At 40.6% G+C, this 20,028-nt stretch overlaps 2 protein-coding genes across 7 annotated transcripts in view; one reads left to right on the top strand and one right to left on the bottom strand.

Annotated features, from left to right (window-relative positions):
* The window catches only part of pde7a (phosphodiesterase 7A), a 138,816-nt gene extending 135,400 nt beyond the window's left edge, over positions 1-3,416 (top strand). For all 5 annotated transcript variants that reach the window (XM_043689281.2, XM_087985936.1, XM_043689280.2 and 2 more), the window contains one exon: positions 1,621-3,416. In XM_043689281.2, the coding sequence (XP_043545216.1) occupies positions 1,621-1,784 (164 nt within the window). In that variant the 3' untranslated portion in view covers positions 1,785-3,416. The remainder of the gene's footprint in view (positions 1-1,620) is intronic.
* Positions 3,417-8,012: 4,596 nt separating this feature from the next.
* The window catches only part of mtfr1 (mitochondrial fission regulator 1), a 33,440-nt gene continuing 21,424 nt past the window's right edge, over positions 8,013-20,028 (bottom strand). The window contains exons 8-10 of one of the 2 annotated variants that reach the window (XM_087985937.1): positions 15,257-15,422; positions 14,660-14,755; positions 8,013-9,412 (exon numbers count right to left, since the gene is read on the bottom strand). In XM_087985937.1, coding sequence (XP_087842063.1) covers positions 14,687-14,755; positions 15,257-15,422 — 235 coding nt within the window. In that variant the 3' untranslated portion in view covers positions 8,013-9,412; positions 14,660-14,686. Of the gene's footprint in view, positions 9,413-13,203; positions 14,756-15,256; positions 15,423-20,028 lie in introns of those variants that run through there. The other variant, XM_043689288.2, reaches the window with a different exon arrangement.

The raw sequence follows: 20,028 nt of genomic DNA, 5'->3' as shown, positions 1-20,028 counted from the left end.
CTACAATATGCTCCCCTCCTTCCTTTAACCCCCTCAGATGGGAACGTCATGTCCTTGGACGTATGTCGTTCTTTGGTTCTGTTAATTTCAAAGTTTTACTTAATTTTATTCAGTCCCTGCCTCCGATTCACTATTAGTTTCCTTTAACTTTCAACAAGCTATCCACCTTTTCTACTGTAAATACTGAGGCAAAGTAATTATTCAGCCTGTTTATCATTTACCCAGTTAATGCTAACATCCCCACTTCCAGGCTTCAGTGTGCCTACATTGCTGCTGACCAGCTGCTTTCCCTTTATGTAAGGTAAAACCTCTTCTTATTGATTTTACCATATCCCTTTCAATGGCCTTTTTAAACTGCTGTGGCCCTTTGCTGGTTGCTGCTACATGCTGTAACTGTCAGCTTCATATTAGCTGACAGTGTCAGATGGGGATTGGACATTCTGTCATGGTACCTGATTGGCCAAAAAGCTTGCCCACTCACCAATTTCACACTTGACTTGCCTCACTTTCTTGCTGGCGAGGACTGGTGAGGCTCTCGTTTCTAAAGACTCCCATCCTCACATTTAGCCAAGATAATGGGAAATTGTGGCCATAGAAAACGGTCTGAAAATCCATTCAAACTCTGACCACTCTCTGTTCACCATTCAATATTGGCCACCTGGTTGAGCATTAGGTCTCTTCCAGACTTGCTGGAACCAGTTGCCAGATATTGACCTCATTAATAGCCAACTTCTGCTCTCTGTTTAAACACAATGCTCTTCCCTCATGACAAAGCATCTAGAATATTTTGATCGAGATCCAACCTTCAGTTAACCTCCAGGTCTAACCTCGTTAACAAAAAGCAGCTTGCTTATTCTGGCTTCTGTTTTTAACATAAGCTGCTGCCCACTTTTCAAAGGTGATGTTCATCTCCGTGTTCCATTAACAGCTCCAAACGAAAATTGATAAAAGATTAAACTAAAACTAATGAATAATCAGTGAGGGTTCTAACAATAGTATCAGTATTACTGTAACAACCTGATTTTTGTTTTACATAGATAATGTATGTGTCAGAAGTGTAGTTGAAAATGTTTTCTAAAATCATTAGATTGGATTGGCCCAACAAGTCCACACCGACACTCTGAAGAGTAACTCAGCAATAGGACTTTGTTGAAGTAAATGTCAAATTCCTTGCTTATGGCATTGATTTTCATTACTTCAGAGAAAATAATGCTGGATGCTGATTCCCATTATATAAAACCTCCACAAGAATGGCTCAATGGTTAGCACTGTTACCCTCAGCACCAGAGATCTGGGTTCGATTGCACACTCGACTGTCTGTGTGGAGTTAGCAAATCTCCGTGGGTTTCCTCTGGGTGCTCCCGTTTCCTCCCACGGTCCAAAGATGCGCAGGTTGGGTGGATTGGCCATGGGAAATTGCCCGTAGTGTCCATGGGGATGCAGATTAAATGGCTTAACCATGCAGGATTACAGGAATAGAGTAGGGGACTTGGTGTGGGTGGGAGGATTGGTGTGGACTCAATGGGCTGAATGGCCTGCCTCCACATTGTAGGGATTCTGTGAACATGTCTGTTTAAAATATATTACTGTGGTTAATTATAATTGTATTTTGTACACTAGGTTTCATCACTTACGTAGCGAAACCTCTTTTTGTGGAATGGTCTCGATTCTCCAACACAACACTGTCACAGACCATGCTTGGACACCTTAGCTTGAATAATGCTAGCTGGAAAGGATTACTGCAGGAACAGTCCCAAGGTGGAGATGATACTGATTTTATTTGAGCAGAAATGGACTGAATTATTACCTCAGGAAAGCCACGAATTATTTTATCCCACCCACCTAACTGGTTCCGTGAAGCGGACAATTACTTTTCTGCCTCTTCAGTGGAATGCAAATGTGATGATGCTTTTGGTTGGGGGGGGAGGGGGAAGAACTGAGATACATTTGCAGGCTCTGACTGTCACAGTTGCATGTGTATCCGTGCCAATGCTAATGTAATTCCATGCTTTTTTCAAAGCATCATATTGCTTCTTTGCCCCTTGCTAGGCCTGAACATAAAGCAATACACAAATACCTCAGTTGGCTTTTGTGAGATATTGAGCACGTAAACTACAGTGGTGGCCAAACTGAAGGGAGTGAAGAATGGAGGGTGACAGCGTCCCGGAAAGTGCCATTTATCAACGGTTATTTTAAATATTTGTAAAACAGACTGATATTTAGAATTTCTGCACTTGGGGTTTTCTGTGGTTTCTTTTTATTTAGATGGCTAAAATATGAACTTAGTGAAAATCTTCTGATGTTGGTACAAAGAAGAGCTTTTGCTCTCTTCCCACCATTTTTGAGTGACTGAATGCATGCAAAGAAGCCAGTCCTTTTCTGCCTCAGAGATTTGTTTACAATGCTGTATTTTTGATACTTTTTGGTTCTGGTTCTTGCCTTGAAGCATAGTGGAAAAGGAGCCACAAAATTCAGAAATGCTATTTGGTAAGAAGATAGAACAAAATAAATGCTGCAGCTCGATTTTATGTGATGCCATTTACGTTCCCATGGAAGCCTCTCTTCTGCCATGGTGTTCCTTTAGTGCACTGTGAATCCAGCCTTCATCTCTGACCACAACCAGCTTTACTTCAGCAAATCTGGAAAAAGAGTGCTGCTGGCCTTTGCCTTTTTTGGGGGGGAGATTTGAAGAAATAGAAAAACAGATTAGTGGGTGAAGCCAACGTGTGGTTTTCATGCATGAACTGCACTTAGTGATAGTGGCAGTAAACTGTTACAAGGATCAGCTCAGGATTTTTGCCTGTGTTTCTGGAGCGTGTGATCGTGGTACCTAAGAATAAATATATGCGAACAAATACCACTTTCACCATTTAGATTTCTTCAAAATGTGACATCTGTGTAGCCAGATTGAAGAAAAATTCTTAACATTGCTATAGATGCCTTAAAACTATGCACAAAGCTAAGTGACCAAATCTGTTTTTATTTTGGAAAGTGCATTGTTCCTCAATCTTTTTGCGAGTGAATTGTTACTCCCCTGTGGGCCTCGTTTGATGTGAAAAGATGAACCCTTTGTAGGATAAAATTACGGATGTTATTTTAAACTTCAAACATTCCATTTTGTATTTTACAATGTTTTAAGTAGTTGTTGATTATGTACAGTAAAGCAAAACTGTATCTTAGGTTTGGCATTTTCCAGTGAAACAAACTTGGTGCTTTTCTCTTTTTTTTTAGTTAACTTGTATTTCAGGACTGTTTAAAAGAATTTTGTTTACAATTTGTTGCAACAGCCATCTTTGAGACGTGACGGCTTCAATATTAAGCTTAGGGACATTACCAAGTTGTTGGTAGAGATGCCATATTCATATTTTGATATGTGCCTGTTGCTGTTCAAATTTTGAATAAAAGAATTGACATACCTTTTGAACTTTTTGTCTGTTTGATCTGTGAAATTTTAACACTTGAATTGATACTATATGGTTTGCATTTCACAGGATTTCAATTTAATCACTTGCCCAGTAAAACGTGACAGAAGTCTTCATAATATATGGTTTTTATATCAGTGCCAGTTTTGCTATCATCAACCAAATGCAAAAACCTGTAAGCTTAAAAAAAATTTGTGTGAATAATTTTCCAATTAGTAGAGACCCAACCTGTTCAACCTTGTCTGATAAAGACATTCCTGCCATACCAGGGATCATCCTAGTGAGCCTTCTCTGAACTGCCTCTAAAGCAATATCTTTCCTTAAGTAATGGGATCAAAACTGCTCTCTCGAGTCCAGATGTGGTCTCAGCAGCACCTTGTACAGCTCCAGTGAGACTTCCCTACTATTTTAGACTCCAACTTCCATGACTTAAGAGCTAACATTTCATTAGGCTCCTGATTACCTGCTGCAACTGGATTGCTTCACGAGAGCATCACAGTCACTAAGAACCGAATGACAACCTCTAGTTGCTTGCGTGCATTTTAACGTAGCTGTCCGAATGTTCCAATTTATTTTTTGATACATGAGGCTTACAAAAACAAGATAGATAAGCTGAAAACTCTCTCCTGTTAATCACTTCCTCACAGCTTTCTGGTTTTCCAACTGTTCCTGCACTCCCCTACCCTTTTGCTTTCCTATCTACTTATTTCCCCCACCTCCTTGGTCATTATTGCTTTAAACCTCATTTTCTGCCATATTCTAGTTTCTCTGATATTTGGCTCCCAATGAAGAAGCAAGGATTTGAAATTTAAACTCTACCTACCAGTTGTGCATTCACCTACTGAGTGTCTTCAATGCTTTGTATTTTGATTTCATTCCCTTTTATTATTGTTGGCCTCCACAATACAGAATATTCTTTGGGAACCCTGTCTTTTAGCAATGGAATAATTAAATGCGATTTGTCATTTAGCTATTCCATTGATGTTTGAATCGTTAGTTACGCATGAGTTAGTAAAACTCGTGACTTCTTCCTATGTAATGAATACAATTGAACTTGTACCTTTCCATTGTTAAAAGCTACTCCAAACAATTGGCTTCCTGTTGGCCCCAAACATTCCTTTGTGATCAAAGTCTGTGAGAAGATTTGTAGCTCGGGTGCTCGTTGCGGTGGTTCTGTTCACCGAGCTGGGAATTTGTTGCAGATGTTTTGTCCCCTGTCTAGGTGACATCCTCAGTGCTTGGGAGCCTCCTGTGAAGCGCTTCTGTGATCTTTCCTCTGGCATTTGTAGTGGTTTGAATCTGCCGCTTCCGGTTGTCAGTTCCAGCTGTCCGCTGCAGTGGTCGGTATAATGGGTCCAGGTCGATGTGCTTATTGATTGAATCTGTGGATGAGTGCCATGCCTCTAGGAATTCCCTGGCTGTTCTCTGTTTGGCTTGTCCTATAAAAGTAGTGTTGTCCCAGTCGAATTCATGTTGCTTGTCATCTGCGTGTATGGCTAGCCACGAAACGACTCCCAAGCACTGAGGATGTCACCTAGACGGGATGAAATGTCTGCAATACAAATTCCCAGCTCGGCAAACAGAACCACAACAACATTCTTTTGTGATAAACGTTTGAGGCTCAGATTGTGGTTCGGTTTGTAAGTTTGTTCACCGAGCTGGTAGACTTGTTCTCAGACGTTTTGTTACCATGCTAGGTAACCTCACCAGTGAGCCTCCGGTGAAGCGCTGGTGTTCTGTCCAACTTGCTATTTTTCTGTCTTGGTCTGTTGTGGTGGTGATATCGCTTCTGGTTCTGCTTTTGAGAGATTGGTAAATGGGGTTCAAATCAGTGTTTGTTAATGGAATTCAGATTTGAATGCCAGGCCTCTAGGAATTCCCGTGTGTGTCTTTGTTTAGCCTGTCCCAGTATGGATGTATTGTCTCAGCCGAACTGGTGTCCTTCTTTGTCTGTGTTTAAGGATACTAATGATAGTTGGTCATTTGGTGGCTAGTTTCCTGCCCATCTGTCCGATGTAATGTTGGTTTCAGTCCTTGCAGGGTGTTTTGTATACAACATTCATTTCTGTTGGTACAGGAGTTGTTTCAATGTGGTGATAGGCATTATGGTAGCCCACAAACCTTCGGGAATGGAGTGATCTAGTTGTCACCTCAGAGATGTCTTTAATATATGGAAGTGTGGATAGACTCTCTAGGTGTGTTGTGTGTCCTTCTTTAGGTCTGCTGTTTAAGAATCAGAAGATGGTGCTTATTGGATATCTGTTCTTAAATATGTTGTATAGATGTTTTTTCTTTGGATTTCCATAGTTTCTGGGTGGTGTGTGTGTGTTGTGGCTTGTTTAAATAATGTCCTGATGCAGCTCCGTTTGTGGGTGTTGGAGTGATTGCTCCTGTAATTGAGTATCTAACGTGTATCGTTTTACTGTGGATGCTGGTCTGCAGCTCTCCATTGGCTTTTTGTTCTACTGTAACATCTAGGAAGGGGAGTCTATGCAGTAAGCATGTTGTTTGTGGATTTCTTCTAATTTGCTGTGTTTTGAGATGACAAAGGTGTCATCATCCACATAGCAGACCCAAAGCTTGGGCTGGATTGTGGGAAAGACGGTTTGTTCTAATCTCTGCATGGTGTGTAGGCTGGTGGGGTGTGTATCTGATGAGCGAGTTGCAGAGGGAATGGTCTCTCTGGAACACTGATTGGGGTGTGGTCCGTTTATAGGTAGCGGACATGGTGGAGGAGAATGATGGGATGTATATGGAGGTGAAGGGGTGTAAGGTGAGGACTGGGGGGGGGGGGGGGGGGTTCTGTCTTTGTTGCGGTTGGAGGGGTGGGGTTCAAGGGCAGAAGCGCAGGAAGTGGAGATGCGCTGGAGGGCATCATCGAATTAACTGGTAATCCAAGATGGAGGACGGGAAAAACTTCTGGCTGTAACAGCTGCTCCTTTGGAGGTATTTTGGATGTTGGAGGTTATTTCCTCAAATTCCAGGAGCAGCAATTACTGTTTTATATGCTGTTGTATTGTTTTGGAACTTTGGGAAAACAAAGTCAAAACAGCAGCACTTTTAAAAGTGAGAAGAACAGACAAAGGAAACACTTGGTGAGGTCAGTGCCAGGAAGAGAGAGAAAGAAACATTGCTAACTGACAGAATTAGCAGTTACTGCCTTTGCTGTTGTATTCATACCACTGGACATTGGAGTGTGTCTGGGAAAATTAAAAAAGTGAAATTCACAACTAATCTTGCAGGAACCTGTTTGGGGAGGTCACAGCACAGAAACAGATAAGTGGATTTAGAAGTGTGTCTTAAAATAAGTCTGCATTGAGTGGGTTCTTTCTTGATTATATGTTTATTGAGCTATGCCTCTTGATTAAACTTCAGAGGCAGAGGGGTGACCTTATAGAGGTTTACAAAATCATGAGGGGCATGGATAAGATAAATAGATAAAATCTCTTCCAGGGCTGAGGGAATCCAGAACTAGAGGGCATAGGTTTAGGGTGAGAGGGGAAAGATATAAAAGACACCTAAGGGGCTACTTTTTCATTCTGAGGGTGGTACATGTATAGAATGAACTGCCATAAGTTGTGGAGGCTAGTACAATTGCAACGTTTGGCATCTGGATGGGTATATGAATAGGAAGGGTTTGGAGGGATATGGGCCGGGTGCTGACAGGTGGGACTAGATTGGGTTGGGATATCTGGTCGGCATGGATGGATTGGATTGAAGGGTCTGTTTCTGAGCTGTACATCTCTGAGAGGAAATTGTAATCTTGGAAGGAGGCCACCTGGGATTTTCTAAGGTAGAATTGGTCATCCTGGGAACAGCAGTGGTGGAATAAGGGATGGTATTTTTACAGGAGGTAGGGTGGGAGGAGGTGTAGTCTAGGTAACTGTGGGAGTGGGTGGGCTTGTAGTAGATATGTGGTTAGTTGGTCACCGGAGAGAGACTAACCATAGACATCTACTACTGAGGGCACCATGCCTCAGATGAGCAGGGTTGAGATCATCCAAGCATCTTTATCTTCATCAGTTAGATACTGATCATACTTAAATATGAGGGTTCTTTTGCAAGCAGGTATTTGAATAAGAGGCCAAGCATTATTCTCATTTTCAAGGGTCAATACAAGCATTATCTTGGGTTTCTGTAGTCTTGGTTCAGTGACATTACCATAATGCCATCATGAAAGGGTAAAACAGTTGAAAATGCAGAAATAATTTGCCATTGAATATAAAGATGCAAATACAATTTAAAGCCCTTTTCAAACAAAGGCAATTGCTTCACTATAAAGTCTCAACGTAGAGATGTAATATATTGAAATAGTATTTACCAATTTTTTTGTTTGTCAGTAGCTATCAAATCTCCATGGTGATACTGATGAAGGAGCAGTGCTCTGAAAGCTAGTGTGCTTCCAATTAAACCTGTTGGACTATAACCTGGTATTGTGTGATTTTTAACTTTGTACACCCCAGTCCAACACTGGCATCTCCAAATCATATAACTTCCAGATCTTAATGAAAAAACCCCATTGTTAGACTACCAGACTTGTCAACATACCATCTAATGAAAGCAGCTCACTTAGCTGAGGGGCTAGAGAAAGTACAACACCCTTCATCATAAATCTCCAACAATTATCAATAATATCTTACCTCATACATTTTAATGATCTAGCTTAATTGTAAAGCTTTTAATTGAAAGTATTGTTTGTTCCCTAAAGTTCTAGTAGTGCTGCATTGTGACATTGTACAAAGAGCTTCTAAAGCAATGAAAGCTCAGCATTGTAAAGACCATTGTATTTTACTTTATTTTGCACTGTTTTACAACAAAGGACTGAAGGACTTGCTGTACTTTTTAAAAACAAATTAATGAAACTCAAGTCATGTTTATTCTGATGCTTAGCAAAAGCTTCAAGGTGTAGAGATGGCATAGTACCAGGGTATGTAGCGCAATGATAGTGTCCCTATGTCTAACTAGGTCTGATTTCAATAGGTGCTGAAAATGTGTTGCTGGAAAAGCGCAGCAGGTCAGGCAGCATCCAGGGAACAGGAGAATTGACGTTTCGGGCATAAGCCCTTCCTCAGGAATGAGGAAAGTTTGTCCAGCAGGCTAAGATAAAAGGTAGGGAGGAGGGACTTGGGGGAGGGGTGTCGGAAATGTGATAGGTGGAAAGAGGTCAAGGTGAGGGTGATAGGTCAGACTGGGGTGGGGGCAGAGAGGTCGGGAAGAAGATTGCAGGTTAGGAAGGCGGTGCTGAATTCGATGGATTTGACGGAGACGGTGGGGGGAGGGGAAATGAGGAAACTGGTGATAGGCACCTGCTGCAGAGATGTATACAGCAATAGCATCTCTGAACAGGTTTATTCAAAGAATTTTACAGTGAGATTTAGCCAATTATGACTAGTCCTGGATGTCAAGGTTCATAACCTGACAACTCTGGTTCCCAGAGAGCTGAACAGTTGATACGTTTCTCACTATGTGCACACTTTTGATGTGAAAAGCCAGATGTTACCTAAAACCTGAAGAAAGCCAGTTTGCTTGTTCCCATCAGTTGCTGCAAACTGTTGATTTTAACTGGTAACTAGGAAATAGTATCAGGAGAAGAAGAGTTTTAACCTTTACAGTTGTACATCAGCAGTTCAGTAGGTTACTTGTAGTTAGCACATTTTTATATGTAATAAATAGTAATTTTCATTAAGTTCTAAAATCTGGCCCATGTTTTCTGATAACTTGAGTCTGAGTCAATCAAACAGGTAAATTTGGAGATTCCACTTCCTTTGACACAACCTTTAACTTTTGTGACAGCTCTGGAAATATCAGCTTGATTTGCAGTGTAGGACCCCAGTGAAACTCAGCAATTGTTGGTGCCAGTGTCTCTGCACCATACTGTTACGTTGGTGCCAGTGTCTCCCATTTACCATAGGCCCCATTATTCATATTAAATGATTTTCTACTGAGCAAGGCTTCACTGGAACACAACTATGGCGTTATAGGAGAATTACCTGTAATGATAAAAGCAGTCGTCACTGTGTGATCTTAGGTGCTGAAGCCATATTTTAAACAATTTAAATCGTGCAATCTGATAGCAGTGAATACTGAAAAAATGTAAAATCAATATTGTGGAATATAAATACAGTTGTTAGACAGTTATATTCATCTTAGAATAGGTGCTGCAATATATTAGCTTTACAGTTCCAAGGTTATAGTTAAATATCTTTCAAGCACTTCTATGTATTGTTGAAAAAAAGACATTGTTGTTTTGCCATTTTTTATCTTGCATTCATCAGAGCAATTACCAAGTACCACCAATGGAAAGACAACATTTTAATGTATGAGTGTGCTGGTTAATTGGCTGTTGGACCCTGATTGACAGAGGTACTGCCAAGGAGCATGCACAGATGTTGACTGACATATAACTGTTAAGCTTTAAATTTTAAACTAAACAAGTTGATTGATCAAAGCATTGCCTTGCATTATGAACTAATGAACAGTTGTTACCTGTTTTGTTGAGTTTGTACCAAGTGTGTATGTAGTCCAAATAGGACCTTTGTATTTTTATACATATATAAACATCCAGAGTGCAAGTATACAACATTAGCAACAAATTTAGAATTGTTAGTTATTTTAAGCACAATTAGGATTATTTAGCAAGTGTTGTCTAACTGTAGAATCCTATCCAATGTTGGACACTTGAGTTTGTAAGCTGGTTGGATTGGTTATAGTCAGTACCTTGGCAGTGTGAACAGCGAAGCAAGATGCTCTTTGATTTTTAACTAAATGTTTTTTGTACATCTGCCCTCTACATCTAACATCCCACCAGCACTGAAACCGATATACATTATTTCTTTGGCTTGACCAAAGCACCCTATGTTAGTGGTAAACAGTATGACCAACATTAAGAATGATATGGCAATTGGACAACATTTGCTAATTAAACTGGAGTGGACTAAGAAAGATGCTGATAACCAATTTGGGGATTGTCAGTCAGCCTCCCAATATGGCACCTTTGGAATGTTTAGGAAGTTGTATATATAAATGCACAGGTCTCCATTCTTTGAAACAGAAAGAACAGCTACACCTGCATCAACTCAAACAGATGATACACATTCTATAGTTCATTTCTTAGGACAATGCCCTGACCAATGACAGTTTATCTACCATCTAATCATCACTCTCTTCCACAATACAAATGCCCTAACCAAAGAGATGGCTAGAAAATGGGAAGCCTTCAGAAAAGAAATAACAAGAGTCCACACACAATATATCCCTGTTAGGGTGAAAGAAAAGACTGGTAGGTGCAGGGAATGCTGAATGACTAACGAAATTGAGGATTTGAAAAAGAAAAAGGAGGGAGCATTTGTCAGGTATAGGCAAGATAGATCAAATGAATTCTTGGAAGAGGAAGTGGTGGAGGCTGGTACAATAGCAACATTTAAGAGCCATTTGGATGGGTATATGAATAGGAAGAGGTACATAGGCCAGGGACTAGATTGTGTTGGGATATCTGGTCAGCATGGACAGGTTGGACTGAAGAGTCTGTTTCCATGCTGTACATCTCTATGACTCTATAAAGGCAGTAGGAGTATACTTAAGAGGGAAATCAGGAGTGGAAAAAGGGGACATGAGATAACTTTGGCAAACAGAGTTAAGGAGAATCCAAAGGGTTTTTACAAATATGTTAAGGACAAAAGGGTAACGAGGGAGAGAATAGGGCCTCTCAAAGATCAGCAAGGCAGCCTTTGTGTGGAACCGCAGGAGATGGGGGAAGATACTAAATGAGTATTTTGCATCAGTGTTTACAGTGGAAAAGGACATAGAGCTAGATATCTTGAAACACATAGAAGGGGATAAATCCCCAACACCTGATCAGGTGTATTCAAGAACTCTGTGGGGAGGTAGGGAAGTGATTGCTGAGCCCTTTGCTGAGATATTTGTATCATCAATAGTCACAAGTGAGGTGCCGGAAGACTGGAGGTTGGCAAACGTGGTGCCACTGTTTAAGAAGGGTGGTAAGGACAAGCTAGGGAACTGAGACCAGTGAGCCTGACCTCGGTGGTGGGTAAGTTGTTGGAGGGAATCCTGAGGGAGAGGATGTACATGTATTTGGAAAGGCAAGGATTGATTAGGGATAGTCAACATGGCTTTGTGCATGGGAAATCGTGTCTCACAAACTTGATTGAGCTTTTTGAAGTAACAAAGAAGATTGATGAGGGCAGAGCGGTGTGATCTATATGGACTTCAGTAAGGTGTTCAACAAGGTTCCCCATGGGAGATTGGTTAGCAAGGTTAGATCTCATGGAATACAGGGAGAACTAGCCATTTGGATATAGAACTGGCTCAAAGGTAAAAACAGATGGTGGTGGTGAAGGGTTGTTTTTCAGACTGGAGGCCTGTGACCAGTGGAGTGCCACAAGGATCGATGCTGGGTCCACTACTTTTCATCATTTATATAAATGATTTGGATTCGAGCATAAGAGGTACAGTTAGTAAGTTTGCAGGTGACACCAAAATTGGAAGTGTAGTGGACAGCGAAAAAGGTTACCTCAGATTACAACAGGATCTTGACCAGATGGGCCAATGGGCTGAAAGGAGGCAACTGGGGTTTAATTTAGATAGATGCGAGGTGCTGCATTTTGGGAAAGCAAATCTTAGCAGGACTTATACATTTAATGGTAAGGTCCCAGGGAATGTTGCTGAACAAAGTGACCTTGGAGTGCAGGTTCATAGCTGCTTGAAAGTGGAGTCGCAGGTAGATAGGATAGTGAAGGTGGCGTTTGGTATGCCTTCCTTTATTGGTCAGAGTATTGAGTACAGGAGTTGGGAGATCATGTTGCAGCTGTACAGGACATTGGTTAGGCCAGTTTTGGAATATTGTGTGCAGTTCTGGTCTCCTTCCTATTAGAAAGATGTGTGAAACTTGAAAGGGTTCAGAAAAGATTTACAAGGATGTTGCCAGGGTTGGAGGATTTGAGCTATAGGGAGAGGCTGAATAGGCTGATGCTGTTTTTCCTGGAGCGTCGAAGGCTGAGGGGTGACCGTATAGAGGTTTATAAAATCATGAGGGGAATGGATAGGATAAATAGTCAAAGTGTCTGCCCTGGGATGCGGGAGTCCAGAACTAGAGGGCATAGGTTTAGGGTGAGAGGGGAAAGATGTAAAAGAGACCTAAGGGGCAACCTTTTCACACAGAGTGGTACGTGTATGGAATGAACTGCCAGAGGATGTGGTGGAGGCTGGTACGATTGCAACATTTAAAAGGCATTTGGTTGGGTATGTGAATAGGAAGTGTTTAGAGGGATATGTATATAGCTGGGTGCTGGCAAGTAGGACTATCCCAGGTTGGTAGGGATATCTGCTTGGCATGGATGAGTTGGACAGAAGGGTCTGTTTCCATGCTGTACATCTCTATGACTCTATCTGCCATCTTATCATCATACCCCTCCTTTCCATTGGTAGTTTGACAAAGATACTTCGACATAGATGTCTATTCTCAGCAATACTCAGGTTCTCAATAGCAAGTCCAAATGACTATTTGTATTACCTATAAATAAAAGCTAATAGATATTTTAATGAATAATGCTCGATTTTTCTTACTTTCCAGATTGCTGTACCAACACATAGCATGCTTTTCCAGTTTTTGCTATAAAAGATACTGTTTTAGATGAAGAAAACTGAACGGTGGCTTTACTTCTTTAGTCTCTGGTATGGGTAAGATGTGACAAAGGAGTGTGGGCGGGGAAACACCAAGACTGGAGCAGAGACTGGAGCAAATATCTATAATGTTTCTTTTGAAAACTGGTGAAAAATCAATGTTGGTTTATTGTAACAAGAGGCATGTTTCAAAACAAACACTTATGCTTACAAAAAAAAATTCCTCTTTATGCATCTATCTACTCCAGCTTATTAAAAGCTTCACCTTATTTTTCCAAAGTCATTTGTTCAGGTAATAATTTTATTGTGCTCAAGATGATGCACCTTTACAAACATTAAGCAGCTTGCACCCCACCTTAAAGAAAATATTTCTCATTTTAAAAACTAGATTAAAACGTTTCCCCACAGTGGAAATAAAAAAACTAAATTTGAGTATCTGCACTGAAAATTTAAATTTTGTATAAAATGTAAATTAAAAATTTTGAAGTATTTTTGTGTCCTCCGAACTTAGACTTCCTTATTCCACTGCATTTGGATCTCGAGAATTTCAGTATTTGTAGTGTAGTAAATACATTCCATGCAATAACAGGCATCCTGTTGATTGGTCAAAGCATTATGCAACAGCAGTGTACTCTAACCTCCTAAATGTTCTTACTTTAAAGCTTTTCTTTTAATAAAGTACAAAAGGATAATGCTGGACTACCATCCATGTACAAAAGTTATTAGTGTAAGATATACATAAATGTTTTTCACTCAATTATTAAAATTCTGAGCATGTATGCTGCAACCTTCTATGTTCTGGATTTTCAGGAATAATACTTAATGTGCGTTTTACCAATCAGGACTTGTTATAAAATAAATAGTTATAAAGGATCATAGTAAATATTACCATCTTTTTCAGTTGGTTCATCTTTAGTCACTTGTGAAATTTTTGGTTATGCACGAAGGATTGGGCGGTCAGGAGCTAAAAACTAGTAAGCAATAATCAATACAAACCAAGTGATGACTCAACACCAACTCATAGAAGATCACACCTTGTGCATTGATGACTGTAGTGCTGCAGTATGTCAATTTCATCAGCATTCACAATCAAAATAAAATGAAATGAACACAACAAAAATTGAAAAGTTTTAAAAATCAAGTAATCAAAAGGGCTTATGATGGGAAGTAAATTTTAGAATCAGTGTGCAGTATAACTTATTACAAACCTACAATTTTTGCCCTAAGTTACCACCACTTCAGCAATATTAAGCTGTGGTAATGTGAAAGCCAAAGCAGAAATAAAATGCCATGGCTTATTTAAAATATAATTTATAGAAAAACTACCTGACCAATTTAGTTCCCTTTAGGTGCCGTATTCACACATGTACAAACAGCAACACGATAACTTCAAATGTTACAATTTGACAACAAGTAGTCATTTCACTGTGAATATATGCAAAACACAAACCGGCATATAAAGGCAGTGAACCAAACTGTTTGGAAACCTGATTTTATAAATATTGCTCACGTAAACTGCAGAGAATTTTGTAGTGACAGCATTTCTTCATACAATTAAGTCCAAAGCAAATTAAAGTCACGTAGAGGAGAAGTATAACCTTTCTTTCCCGGCCCTGAGCTTCCAATCAAGAATGAGGTGAAGTTTCCAACAATGGTTTTCTCTTTCCAGTTGGTTTCAGCATGTGTTGTCCAAACTATTAGAAAGAAAAAAGTATAAAATTTCATCATTAAGTCAATTCCAATATTCCATTCATACAGCATTTTTAACCTTTAATTAGACCTTCAGAATAGAACAAATCAATAGATATAATAAGTGAAGGAATGAAGGCTGAGTGAGTTAGAAAGATGACTAATAGTTTGATTCTGAATTGAACTTGAAAATAGAATTGAAAAACAGAATAGGGCCCAGACATCTGTAGACTCTAAAACCAAAGGTGGTGAAATAGAGGCGGCGAATGTAATAAAGGTTAGAGTTAAAGGACTAAGAGGAGTGATAGAGATAGAAAGTTAAAAGCTAGCAGATATTGCAGCATTTTGAAAAATGCATTCTTTCTATAAAGTAGAAGAGGACATCACAAAATAAAATGTACAAAATTTAAAGACATTACCTCAACTTCAGATCAGTAGCTTCATGTTTCTGAAACACTATTTGAAAAGAAATGAGTTTTGAAAAGCTGCAATAAATTTCCACTGACCTTTGGGGGTTCTGTGCTCGCCTGGAAGTCAGAGTCTGAAGGTCGATTTTCACTACAATGATCATTTTTGTAGTGATGTGCAAATTTGCGTTTCAAAGCTGCTGCTATTAAAGCTGTTGGATCTGCAGAACCTTGGTCTAGTTTCGGCTTTAAATTATCCACAGATCTGTAATGAAATTATTTTTGTTTTTAAATTCAAGTCACTTAACTGCACTTTACAACACCAGTTGAAGCTACTTTCCATTTACATCAAATTTTATTTCCTTACCATCAATTTTCTAATCCATACCATACAAGTAAATTTTACCACAAACGTTTTAACAAGCTAATGCAACATATTCTAAAAAATTAGCTATTGTATTATTTTTACTGTTAAAAGACTAACATTGTCAAATACTACATCAAGAAATTTTTTTTGGTTCATCTTCATTATCGCTTGTATTTTTGAATGTTCATTAATTTGAACTTACCTGCTACTGATAATAATATATGATTAGTCTGATTTAACATTGTCTCCTTATCAGAAGGCGACGCACTGGCTAACCTTCAATCCCTCAATGTAGTTTGCGATTTCTCAGGAATACTGATAAATTGTGGTCTGTGTATTGGTTGACCTAATTGAGAGTGTTATCGCCCTGAGAAATGATCCAGAGAATGGCTCTCACCTGATCAAGTGCAATAGGTGAAATGTGTGCTCATGTTCTTTCTGTTCATAAAGAACAGTCCCGTGTACTAATACATATACTTTACAGTACGTGAAAGCGTACCAAACTTCAAGCATGACTTGACAATCCTAAATCTTAATGCGCTCAGGTTTAATTAGCAAACCTAGACAATTGGAGAAACACATCTAATGTTGAATAGTATTTTGAACTTTGGAAGCAGGTGTTGCTGGCCGTGTACACAGTCACTAACTTGCCGGTTGAAAATACAAAACACGTTAATGATCAGGATGAGGGGACTGGGGCATTCTGGCGAAGTTCGCCAATGATACGATGTTGGGCAGACCCTCAACTATTTACAATCTCAAATGATCTGCAAGCAGGGACAGATTGTAACATAACAAAATTCTCAAATGCTACTAAAATAGATGGGAAAGCAGGCGGTGATGAGGCAATAGAGTTTACAGATGGATATTGATGGGTGAGGAGAATGGGCCTGAATCTGACAGGTGGAGTTTTATGTGGGTAAGTGTGTGGTTGTCCAGTTTGGCCAGAAAAATAAAAGTTGAAACTTTATTGCTGGAACAGCACAGCAGGTCAGGCAGCATCCAGGGGACAGGAAATTCGACGTTTCGGGCACAGGCCCTTCTTCCGGAATGAAGAAGGGCCTGTGCCCGAAACGTCGAATCTCCTGTTCCCTGGATGCTGCCTGACCTGCTGTGCTGTTCCAGCAATAAAGTTTCAACTTTGATCTCCAGCATCTGCAGACCTCACTTTCTCCCAGAAAAATAAAAGGGCAAGTTACTATTTAAACGGGAAGCAGATGTAACGTGCCAGTGCATGGATTGAAGGAAGTAGGTACGCAGGTGCAACATATACTAAGAAATGCAAATGGAACCCTGGCATTTAATGCCAAAGGATGAATTATAAAAGTAAAGAAGTGTTGTTGCAATTATATACAGGCTTTGATGAGACCACATCTGGAGCAGTGTATCCAGATTTGGTCTCTTTACTTGAGGAACGATGTGGAGGCAGTTCAGAGGGAGGGTCACCAGATTGATTCCAAGAATGAAAGGAAGTACTGGTCTATGAGGAACAGTTGAATAGCTTGGGCTTATACTCACTGGAGTTCAGAAGAATTGAGGGGGGGGGGGGGGGGGGGGGAGAAAGAGTCTGACTGAGGTTTCTAAAATACTAAAGGGGATTGATAAGGTGGACTATGATCAGATGTCCCTCTTTGTGGCACTGTGTTGACAAAGAGGGTACATATAGAGTGAGAGGAGATAAGTTCAAAACTGAGATAAAGAGAAACTACATTTCTCAGAGGGTTGTGTATCTGTGGAACTCACTGCTGCAGAGTGCAGTGGGGGCAGAATCAAGCAACACATTCATGAAATATGTTTCTGATGAAAAGCAGGATAAAATGATGTGGTGAGCAGACAGGAAAGTGGAGATGATTTCCCCTTTTTTTTCTTGCAAATTGTCCTGTTGAAATCAAGGCAAAAAGTTTTGACAAAATGGGTCTTTCTGCAATAGTTGTTTGGTTTCTCATTTTTGTTTAAAACTACCAATGGATATTGAGTGTGAGCAGCAGCTGAGGTTAAACGAACCCAGAAGACTGCAGCTAAGGTAAGACAGTTTGTTTTAAAATTACTTACTGGTAGCGGGCAGCGGTGTTTTTTTTTTCTTCACACAAGGAGCGGGGGCAGCCGGGAAGGAAAGTTGTGAGTATATAAATCAGGAAGGTGGCTAAACTCGAGACTCTACAACTGTAGTGTCTCCCACCCGCCCTCCTCCTCTAACCTAGTTAATAAGGACTCTGGTTTGTTAAGGTAAGTATTTTCTATTTCTTTATCAGTGACTGGTTAAAAATTTACCCTTTTGGTTTATCTGTTAATTGATTTTAGAAAAAGACTATAGCAGGGAGGTATCAGAAAGTATTTTAACTCAAATTTATACAAAGTAATAAAGTAATTAACTAAGCAGAGATGGCTGGGCAGGTGATGTGGGAGCTGGCTGATCCCATTGTGAATGGCAGTGACCACATCTGCAGCAAGTGTTGGTTGCTGGAAGAACTCCGGCTCAGAGTTGATGATCTGGAATCTGAGCTTTAAACACCGCGGCACGTCCGGAAGGGGGAGAGTTACCTGGACGCTTTGTTTCAGGAGACAGTCACACCTGGGAGATTAAGTAATTCACATTCAGTTAGTGATCAGGGACATCAGAATGTGACTGTAAGTGAGGCAGGCAGGGGGAACTTGAGTTCAGGAGTGCAGGAGCCTCAGCCCTTGACCTTGTCCAACAGGTATGAGATTCTTGCTCCCTGTACGGATGAGGAAAAGGGCTGTGGACAGGACGAGCCAACTGACCAAGGCACCATGGTGCAGAAGGCCATTCAAGAGGGGGGAGCAAAAAGACAAGTGGTTGTTATAGGGGATTCTATAATTAGGGGGACAGATAGTATCCTTTGCAAGCCGGATCGGGAGTCTCGCATGGTGTGTTGCCTGCCCGGTGCCAGGATGTGGGACATCTCCGACCGGCTTGAAAGGATATTGGAGCGGGAGGGGGAGGATCCAGTTGTTGTGGTCCACGTTGGGACTAACAACATAGGCAAAGCTAGGGTGGAGGACCTGTTTGGGGATTATCAAGCACTCGGAAGGAAATTGAAGTACAGGACCTCAAGGGTCATAATTTCCGGATTACTGCCCAAGCCATGTGCCAATTGGTATAGGGATAAGAAAATTAGGGAAGTAAACACGTGGCTAAGGGATTGGTGTGGGAAAGAGGGATTCCATTTCATGGGGCATTGGCATCAGTTTTGGAACCAGGGGGGATCTGTACCGTTGGGACAGTCTCCACCTGAACCGATCTGGTACCAATGTTCTAGCAAAGAGGATAAATAGTGTGGTCAGTAGGACTTTAAACTTCTGAGTTGGGGGAAAGGGAAAGTGAAAGCGACAGGGAGTATGGAGTTAAATGGAAAGATAAGCAGGAGGATAGCATGTGTACAGGTGGATTTAAACTTGAGGCAGACTGGGAATGCAGCAAAAAGGAAGGATAACTTAGGACATCTTATGACTTCCAATATCTCTAATGATAAGAAAGTTAGCATTAAGGCACTTTACCTGAATGCTCGTAGCATTCGTAACAAAGCAGATGAATTAATGGCACAGATTATCGTGAATGATTATGACGCGGTAGGCATCACAGAGACGTGGTTGCAGGGGGGTCAGGACTGGAAGTTAAATATCCAAGGATTTTTAACTTATCGAAAAGACAGGGAAGCGGGCAGAGGGGGCGGGGTTGCCTTGTTAGTTAAGAACAAAATTAAATCTGTGGCACTGAATGACATAGGGTCGGATGATGTGGACTCTGTGTGGCTGGAATTGAGGAACTACAAAGGCAAAAAAACCATAATGGGAGTTATGTACAGACCTCCTAACAGTGGTCAGGACCAGAGGCGCAACATGTACCGGCAAATAGAAAAGGCATGTCAGAAAGGCAAGGTCACGGTGATCATGGGGGACTTCAATATGCAGGTGGACTGGGTAAATAATGTTGCCAGTGGATCCAAAGAAAGGGAATTCTTGGAATGCTTACAGGATGGCTTTTTGGAACAGCTTGTCCCTGAGCCCACAAGGGAGCAGGCTATTTTGGACCTAGTGCTATGTAATAAACCAGACTTTATAAAAAATCTTAAAGTAAGGGAACACTTAGGAAGCAGCGATCATAATATGGTAGAGTTCAGTCTGCAGTTTGAAAGAGAGAAGGCAAAATTGGAAGTAATGGCGTTACAGTTAAATAAAGGTAATTATGAGGGCATGAGAGAGGAACTGACGAAAATAAAATGGAAGCAGAGCCTAGGGGGGGAAAGACAGTAGAGCAAAAATGGCAGGAGTTTGTGGGTATAATTGAGGACACTGGACAGAAGTTCATCCGCAAGAAAAGAAAGATTATCCGGGGAGGGATTAGACAGCCATGGCTGACAAAGGAAGTCAGGAAATGTATTAAAGAAAAAGAGAGATCCTATAAAGTGGCCAAGAGCACTGGGAATAAGAAGATTGGGAAGGCTACAAAAACAAACAGAGGATAACAAAGAGAGAAATAAGG

This window comes from Chiloscyllium plagiosum, unplaced genomic scaffold (genome assembly GCF_037043375.1).
Source record: "Chiloscyllium plagiosum isolate Xiang-an unplaced genomic scaffold, Cpla_swu_hap1 HiC_scaffold_4, whole genome shotgun sequence".
Classification (NCBI taxonomy): Eukaryota; Metazoa; Chordata; class Chondrichthyes; order Orectolobiformes; family Hemiscylliidae; genus Chiloscyllium; species Chiloscyllium plagiosum.
Note: the sequence above shows the minus strand (reverse complement) of the source record. Positions and strands in the feature narration are given on the sequence as shown.